Source organism: Lygodium microphyllum, chromosome 26 (genome assembly GCF_053477565.2).
Source record: "Lygodium microphyllum isolate KBCC chromosome 26, Lygodium_microphyllum_v1.1.10, whole genome shotgun sequence".
In the NCBI taxonomy this organism is placed as follows: Eukaryota; Viridiplantae; Streptophyta; class Polypodiopsida; order Schizaeales; family Lygodiaceae; genus Lygodium; species Lygodium microphyllum.
The window spans coordinates 50,558,351-50,567,894 of record NC_141160.1 but is presented as its reverse complement, the minus strand read 5'-3'; the positions used below and the strand labels follow the sequence as shown (position 1 = coordinate 50,567,894).

The 9,544-nt window shown below is 42.8% G+C and overlaps 1 protein-coding gene across 1 annotated transcript; it reads left to right on the top strand.

Moving 5' to 3' along the window:
- Positions 1 to 1,249: 1,249 nt before the first annotated feature.
- Positions 1,250 to 7,846, top strand: LOC148013253 (pentatricopeptide repeat-containing protein At3g09040, mitochondrial-like). Its single transcript, XM_087667735.1, has one exon. It carries the CDS (start codon positions 1,423 to 1,425, stop codon positions 7,051 to 7,053), a length of 5,631 nt encoding a protein of 1,876 aa, XP_087523861.1. The 5' UTR covers positions 1,250 to 1,422; the 3' UTR covers positions 7,054 to 7,846.
- Positions 7,847 to 9,544: the final 1,698 nt, after the last annotated feature.

Genomic DNA, 9,544 nt, shown 5'->3' with positions numbered 1-9,544 from the left:
TTGATTTCCTTAAAGTTGTTTGCCTCAGAGGGGTTGGGAGAGGGGGGAGGGGGGGGACTATTGTGATTTTGCCTTCTTCCCTTTATCGGGTCTAGCTACACTAGGAGTACCAATAGAGGGTTGGGCTTGCTCTGAGGGAGTACTTGTGGGGGGGGGGGGATTGCTCGTGCTTACCCTTTTGTTGAGGACAATCACCAGCTAAAGGCATGTTGGGGCATGCACAGACGATGTGACAACTGCCTTGACTATGGTAACAAGAATCAAGAAACGGAGAGAAAAGAATTGAGAGGAGGATTTCTAAGCTTTTGGGATTCTTGAGATAGAGGACTTTAGGGGGCTCATTGCATCTATCCCAAAGGATATAGGCTCGATGCTCATTTCTTAGTAGAGTCCATGGCCTTGAGATCGATGGGACATAAGGACCCTTATGAGGGTAGTTGAAATATTGGAGACCTCGTCATCAAGCCAAGGGGGCAAGTCGGAGAGAGTGATCTAGATCGTGCACTTGTGCAATAGTACCCGATCAAGAGATTGCGATGAGCACCAAGGAAGTTCATAAATGAGATTGCCATGATGCCCAACAATAGAAGCCATCACCCAATCCCTTTCAGCTTTAGAAACTAGCATGACTAGAAAGAAGCCCTTACTAAGAACACACTTGTATTGTACCATAGTTGCCTTCCCTTAATAGGTGCCCTTGAACCAGTAATAGAACTCTTCTAGGGGAGGGTGTCCCATGAAGTATAGATAGACTCTTATCAATAATAAATTCGCATAACGCTGCCGAATCCTGTGAAAAGGCAGAGAAATAGACACCTTGTGAATCCTAGCTCCTTTTGCAATTTTGGCTTTGCATTCCTCATCGTGCCTCCATTGCTCTTTTTGGATGGATCGCTCCACATATGGCATGTCAAGATCGTTATCATTGAGCATCTACTTGTAGTCATGCAAAGTTACCTAGTGCTCTAGATTCATCTTGTCAATTCATTGCTGCTAGCTCGACACTACCTCCATGCATGACTGTATGCCACACGGTGCCTTAGGGGGGGAGTAAATGTAGAGCTGCCTACACATCTGATAATTACAGCTCACTCAAATAGGAAACTATGAACATTAACTTAACACTAACTTATTCTTAATGTCCAAGAACTGTAACATTGGAAAGTTATTCCCAAATATATTATGATATGACACCTGATTTGACATTTTCCCATAAATTAACCTTTCCAGCAGGAAGGGTTAATTTGAAATAATACCAATTTCTTTTGTGCAGCTAGGTGCTGCAGTCTTCAAAACGCAGGCCTGCAGCCATCGCGTGTGCGATGATGAGCCTCGCTCATTGCGTGAGACGCAATCGAGTATGATTGGAGCGATTGCGATCTCAGCAGCTTCCATGGCAGCAGTTCTCTGCTCAGCTATGTTATGTCACCCCGTTCACAGCTGTGTACACAGTTCGTGGACCACTATAGATTGCAGTATCGCCCTCGCAAGCTGTCCGTCTCGGCCTATGAAGCCCTTCCCCCATCCCATGGGGACCTGGCAGAGCAAGTGCGAGTCCTGTGCCAGCATGGCCGACTTGACTGTGCTCTACGCACGGTTCAGGCTCGCGTGGAACAGCACTACAGCGCCATCCCCATGGATGTCTATGCCTCCCTCCTCAAGGCATGCAGCAAAGCCAAGTCCCTCCCCCATACCTTCAGCATCCTCGCACTCTTTTCCAAGCACAGCCTCGTCCCGTCCCCACTGGTCGGCGACCTTCTCCTGGCAGCATTGAGCAAATGTGGTGCTCTCCCTGACGCTCACTGCTTGTTGCTGTCATTGCCTCGACGATCTGTCTACTCATGGACTGCAATAATCTCTGGGTATGTTGCATGTGGTCAAGGCCACGAAGCATTGGCCACATATGATGACATGACAGAGGATGGTGTGGAGCCAGATGAATACACTTTTGTCAGCCTATTCAAAGCTTGTTCCCTAGTTGCTGATGTTGAGAGAGCTGTCAAGCTGCATGCAGATGCTAAAAGGAAGGGCTTTGTAACGAATGTCTATGTGGGCAGTGCTCTCATATGCACTCATGCCAAATGCGGGAACATTGAGGAAGCTGAAAATGTATTTACTGGGCTGTTGCACCAAACCGTTGTGTCTTGTACTGCCATGCTCTCAGCCTATGTAGAGCATGGCGATGAGAAAAAGGCTTTACAGTTGTATAGGCAGATGCAAATGGAACATTTACCTTCAGATGAACGTACATTTGTTGTCACCCTTCAAGCATGTAGTGGTCTTGCACAATCTGATGTGGCCAACTTCAATGACAAACAGTGTGCTACTGAAATGTGTATCGACATAGTTCGTGCATTGCATGCAGATGCCCATCGGAGAGGTTTCACTAAAGATGTTTTCGTGTGCAGTACCCTGGTGAGCATGTATGGAAGGCTTGGATGCACTATTGTTGCAGAGAGCGTATTTAATCAGTTGTCTGATCATGACACTGTGTTATGGAATTCGATGCTCTCGGCATATGTAGAGCAGGGCAAAGGAAAAGAAGCCTTGCAAGTCTATAATTGTATGCAAGAGAGAGGAGCCAGACCAAATCAGCAAACTTTTTTAATGGCTTTTAAAGCATGTTGCAATCTCCTAGGGGAAAATGTGGGGAGCCTTAATGAATTGCAGCCTCAAGGATTATCATTAAAGCTTGGCCAGGCAATACATTGTGACATGAAAGCTCAGGGCCTTGTTTCAGATCCTTTTCTAGATAGCAGCCTTGTGGCTATGTATGGTGCACTTGGAAACATTGTGGAAGCAGAGTGTGTGTTTCTTGGATCATGTAGTCAGGACATGGTCTTATACAATGCAATGCTTTCATTATATGTGCAGCATGGCTATGGTCAAAAAGCTTTACAACTTTACAGGAGAATGCGAAATGAAAGCAGCATCATTCCAAATCAACAAGTTTTTGCTATTGTTCTTCAAGCATGCAGCACACTGTTGGGAATGAACAGTGAGACTGATGGTATAGAACATAAACAACCACGCTTTGTGGCTCTAGAAATTGGGCAAACATTACATGCTGATGCAAAAAGAACTGGTTTTTTCCTAAACCATATTGTGAGTAGCAACCTTATAGTTTTCTATGGCAATTGTTCTAGCATTTTGGAAGCTGAGAGAGTGTTTGATGACTTGCTTGTTTGTGGGGTTGTTCCTTGGAATGCCATGATGTCAGCATATGTGGAAGAAGGTGAAGGTGAAAAAGCTTTGCAAGCTTTTAGGCAAATGCAGGAAGAAGGTGTTGGTGCAGATCAGCAAACAATAGTGATCACCCTTAAAGCATGTGGCACTCTCAGGGGGGAGAAAACCAAGGATGAGGATGTGCGATTACTACCAGCAATTTCCCTGGAGATTGGACAAGCATTGCACATGGATGCCTGGATGCAGGGTTTGACTTCAGATCTATGTGTTTGTAGTTCCCTTATGAACTTCTATAGTGACCATGGATGCATTGAGCAAGCAGAGAATGTATTTGGTGGAACTTTTGACCAAGATATTGCATTATGGAATGCAATGTTCTCAGCATATTTGGAGCATGCTGAAGGTGTAAAGGTTTTAAGCCTGTACAGGCAAATGCGACAGGAAAATGTTAGTCCAAACAGAAGGACATTTCTCATTATCTTCCAAGCTTGTGCCACCTTACTAGTAGAGCAACTGACCAAAGCATCAGCTTTTGAAGTTGGGCAAGCATTGCATTCGGAAGCTAAAAAAAGAGGATTTACCTCTGATATGATCGTTGGTAGTACCCTTGTCAACTTTTATGGTAAGAGTGGAAGCATCCTGAGGGCAGAGAAGCAATTTGATGAGCTATTAGAGCCAGATGTTGTTGCCTGGAATTCATTGCTCTCAGCTTACAAGGAGCATGGCCAGGGAGAGAAGGGTCTAAAACTGTACAGGCAAATGCATCAAGAGGGCATTAGACTGAACCAGCACACACTTGCAATTGCTCTTCAAGTGTGTACCATGATTGCAGGGCAGGAAGGGGCTATTTTTGGAGAGTGGTTACAAGAGATTGGGTGTGGGTTGGACGCTGATGTTATAAAGAATGGTTTTGCTTTGGATGGTTTTATTGGTAGCAGTCTCGTGAGTATGTACAGTAAATGCAGAAGCCTTGTGGAAGCAGAAGCTGTGTTTGGGAGATTTGCTCAGCATGGCAGTTTCTCCTGGAATGCACTGCTTGCAGCATACGTGGAACAAAATGAAGGTGAGAGAGCTCTGCAGCTCTACAGGCAAATGCATGAGGAAGGCGTTTATCCAACATGGGAGACATTGGTCACCACTTTTCATGCATGTTGTACCCTTGTAACAAAGGGTAAAAACACAGCTGGTAGGAGGCCTACTATGCCTTTAAGAATTGGACAGGCACTACATGCCTATGCTGAAAGAAAGGGACTTGCATCTGTTAGCCAGATTGGTAATGCCCTCGTGAACATGTACTGCAAGTGTGGAAGCATTGCAGAGGCAGAACATGCTTTTTGTAGGTTATCCAGGCAATCTGTCTTGCCATGGAATGCAATGCTTTCAGCTTATATGGAGCAGGGTAGAGCAGAAAGGGCTCTACAACTATATGTTTACATGCACGAGGATGGTATCAGTCCAAATGAGTGTACATATGTCATCACTCTAAGAGCATGTAGCCAGCTTCTTTTGAGACAAGCAACATATAACTCCCTAGTTGCTTTTGAGATTGGGCAGGCCTTACATGATGATGCTTGGAGTACTGGAGTTATGCCAGATATTTACATTGATAGTGCACTTGTGAGCCTATATGGTAGCTGTGGAAGCATCAGGGAGGCAGAGGCTATCTTCAATGAGTTTTCTAAAGGTGGTGTTATGATATGGAATGCTATGATCTTAGCTTATGTGAGGCAGGGCCAAGGAGAAAAGGCTCTGCGCTTGTATAGGCAACTACTGCAAAAGGAAGATGCCCCTATGGATAAGCGGACATGTGTGGCTGCTCTCCAAGCATGTGCCGTTCTGGTAAAGAACAGTGCAAATGTTGAGAAATGTTCACAGAGCCAGGTGATATTTCTGGGGATTTGCCAGGCGTTGCACATTGACTTTAAACGGAAAGGCATGCTTCAGAATGTTTTTGTTGGTAGCATCCTGTGCAGTTTGTATAGCAAGTTTGGAAGAGTCATAGAAGCAGAGGCTGCTTTTGAGGACTTAAAAGAGCATAATGTTGTCTCAAGTTCTGCACTGCTGTCAGTATATGTTGAACAAGGCCAGGGAAAAAGGGCTTTGCGACTTTACAAGCAAATGCACCAAGAAGGTGTCACAGCAGATGAGCAGATGCTCGTAATTGCTCTTCAGGCTTGTGGTATCCTTGAAAATGAGGAACATATACCGGAGGACCTTGACTGTCTAAGAAGACCATTGGAGATTGGTCGGGCATTGCATCAAGACGCTGAGAGGAAGGGATTCACTGCAGATAATTTTGTTCTGAATACTACCATAAGCATGTATGGCAAGTGTGGAAGTGTTAGAGAGGCAGAAAATGTTTTTGCTAGTATGTCAAATCGTGATGCTGTATCATGGAATGTAATGCTTTCTCTCTATGTGAACCAGGAGCAGGGAGAAAGGGCTTTAAAAGCTTACAGACAAATGCAAGAGGAAGGTACCAATCCAGACTATCACACAATAGTGTTTGTCTTGCAAGCTTGTGGTTCTCTTATCTGCAAGGAGGAATTTATGGTTGAGGAGGGCTCATTGACTCGCATGACAGCTTCAAAACTGGTGCAGGCATTACATGCCGATGCACGGAAGAAGGGCTTCATTTCGGACACATTTGTTGGTACCAGCTTTGTGAGTATTTATGGAAAGGTTGGAAGTATAGTGGAGGCAGACAACGTATTTCAAGGGTTGTGCATGTGTGACATTGTCTCTTGGAATTCTCTGCTTTCAGCCTATGTGGAGCAGGGTCAATGGAAAAAAGCATTACAGCTGTACAGACAAATGCAGGAGGAAGGTGTCTCTCCAGACCAGCACACATTTGTCATTGTCCTTCAGGCATGTGCTGTTCTTGGAGCAAAACAAGAAGCCATTATTGAGGATGGACAATTATTGCAGCAGCCGATATCTTTGAAACTTGGTGAGACAATACATGTTGATGCTTTAAAATACAATCTTGTTTCAGATGCTTATGTAGGTAGTACCCTTGTACACATGTACAGCAAGTGTGGGACCTTATTAAAGGCAGAAAATGTATTTGAAAATTTAAGATCAGCTAGTGTAGTATCATGGAATGCAATGCTTTCAGCCTATTTAGATCATGATGAAGGAGAGAAGGCATTGCGATTGTACAGGAAAATGAAAGAGGAAAGCATGATTTTTGATGATGTCACTATTCTATGCACTTTGATGGCCTGCAAATTAACAGGAAATATAGAAATGTGTAAAGAACTCAACTTCATAGTTATATTTGCTGGGTTTGATCGCAATCCAGTATTGACTAGCATTCTTATTAGGGTTTATGGCAGCTGTCAAGGCATGATAGATGCTCAAGGTGTCTTTGATGCGCTGCCCCAGCGTGATGTTGCATCATGGACTGCATGCATTGTTGCAAATGCACAAGTAGGAAACATTGTAGCTAGTTTGGGAATGCTAGGGGAAATGCAACCAGCAGGTGCTGTACCCAATGGTTGGACATTCATATCACTTCTCTCTGCTTGCAGTCGTGCTGGCCTCATAGACAAAGGCTTTGAGTTGTTTAAATTAATGAACACAAAATTTGGTGTAAATCCAAATTTGCGTCACTATGTGGCTATGGCAGATCTCTTTGGACGTGCCGGGGAGTTTAAGAGAGTGGAAGACATGTTGTTGGAGTTGCCTGCGGAGGCTGATTGGGTGTTCTGGATGGAAATTTTGGGTGCTTGCCGGACATATGGCAATGTGGAACTAGGAAAACGAGCCTTTGATCATGCAGTGGTGTTGAAGCCACAAGAAGCTGCTCCATATGTTTTGTTGTCAGACATCTATGCTGTGACTGGGGTAAATGGCTACAATTAGGGAGAAGTGGAAGTGGATCAAGATGGAATTGAGTAAAAGCTCTCCTACATTATTTACCATGGGTTTCTTTTCTCAAATATACTCACATTCATGATGGTATATCAGTCTCTCAGGTATTCTGGTGTCCTTTCTTGCTATCCTTGGGATAATGTTAGCCTTGTCTCTCCCACCTTGTGGGTCTCTTTTTTTATGTGCATCTTGTGTTCCTCTCACTGGCATGAATAGCTGCTTTGCCTCTGCTTGCAAGGGTGGCGTTAAACTTGAAGTACAGGAGACTGGAACTACAGTATTTTGTGGGGCCAGGATCTGGAAGGCAAAGAGCATCAATAATGGTCAAGGTCAGATGAGGCCAACTCGTTGGCTGGAACTGATCCTGAAACACCACACCATGTTAGATTGTGAGCTTAGATGATGAACTCAGAAGACAAAGTCAGACTATGCTAATGCAAATGGCCATAGATGTGGCTTTGTAAAGGACAGGGGATGGAAAACGAATTATAACAGGTGTCGAAGGCAAAGAACAACTGTTACACCTCTGCATAACTTTGGCATACTATGATTGCCTACCATGTATGGATATAAACCCTAAACCTGATGCATTAGGGTAAAACCCTGGCTGGTAAAGAGATGGAAGTTGTATAGAATTATATACTAGTTTAGTTAGAGATTCTATTGGAGATATAATATATTTATAACCATTACATCACTTGAAAGAGGATTTCTAAAATGATCCCCTTGATTGTAAACATGACCATGTTTTGTTATGGTGACCTACTAGTGTTTTTAAAAATAATGCAGTCATTGTATTGATGAATAATCTAACGAATAGGAATTATTTACATCCAGAGGCACAAAGCCTTGAAACTTTGCCTTCCCCAGCCAAAATTTTAATGGTGACCTAGTAGTGTAAGCAAAGTAGTGCTAATATTATTGTAGCTGGCATTAGGTCTATCTAAACAGGAGGGTTACTTTTTTAATTTTTAAGCATGAAGTTTATTTTTAAAAATTAGAAATAAGAAGCTGAACCTGTGTTTGAGGTTTAAAGTTGTGTTTTTGTTGAGTTGATTTTTATTTTTATGAATCTCTTGGCAGAGAAAAAGCTCACTTTGTAGATTTGGCAAGATAAGACTATTTAAATCAGTCATGGTGAGATTCATTCTCGAGTCAAATTAGCTAGTTTCTCTGATATGTGTCAGGGAGGTTGAAAGTAGTCTGTAGCCATGTGACTGATTGTGTAATTATGTGGTGGTCATGTGGAATATGGTAGACTAGTACTTATTATTGGCCAGAGATTTGGACTGTTCTTCGCTAGTTGAACCAACATTGAGTGTTGGATGTGAACAAGGGATATTGTAATGTTTAAAGCATTGCGAAAAACTTCAAACTTCTCATGAGTGAGTCTTGTTGAAGAGATTTGCCAAGCTATCTTTCTTGGGTGCATAGGCTAAGCTGATCTTGCCTGTTGAGAGTCCCTCTTATACACGTCAATGCTTTCTGAGAGCATTAAATCTTGGATCTTCGTAACTGCCAAAGCACTTTGACTATTGTTACAGATAGTGATAGAGGATGATTGATCACTATCCAAATTGATAACAAAAAAGTTGTTTGAGCCTTACATACTCCACTATAATTGTGAAGATTGCCCTGTTCTTAGCTTCATAAGTAGACATGTGGGCACTGTAGAGAGTAACCAGTCTTTTGAACAATCTGGCATAATCTCATCTAAGTAGACATGTGGGCACTGTAGATTCGTTTTTGCTCTACCATGATATACGTAAAGTATCAAGGTGAAAGTAAAACTCTGCTAGTCGATTCTGTAATGCCATCAATGGCCTAATCAAAACCTCAGAAGGCAGGTAGATGTGGACCACCACAGCATGGATAGAATCGAGCATAACGTTGTGTCCACATAATGAATGATCCTCTTCACAACTTGCCAATGCTTTGAACTAGGCAATGCATGACATCCAACAGCCACTTGATACAAGGATCGATCAACTAGATCACTTGGATCTAGCAGTCTAAGGCGTAAGCCAGTTTCTATCGAGAGTAGCCAAGGCTTACACAACTAAAGGAACATTGAAATATCATAAAAAGGTATAGCAATAAAAGAGGAGAGATGAATACTTAGATCTCTTAATCGAGCAAGGATACATAGAGCAAATTTGGTTGCTTGAAGAGGGTGTTTGGGAATCCCAATTGGCAAGAATATATAAAAGGATATTGTTCAATGGGGATAAACACTACCATCGAAAGCATAGTTCATCAGTACAAGGGAGTACAAAGATCACGATTTTCTTTGGTGTAGAGTATTGCAATCAATCCACTAACTTAGTAAGCCATGACAAAGAGTGCTTGTGTCACACCAACTACAAGAAAAGTAAATGTTGCAAAGAGAAAATTATAAGACATATAAGGTCATGGTTGCACAAGTGGATGCTTCTTCCTTTTCAAACAACCTTATGAAATCAAAGACTCGTTACCAAGGGTG

Bases quoted from the DNA above. Each gene is read 5' to 3' on its own strand.
- LOC148013253 (XM_087667735.1), top strand. From the start codon at position 1,423: ATGTCACCCCGTTCACAGCTGTGTACACAGTTCGTGGACCACTATAGA.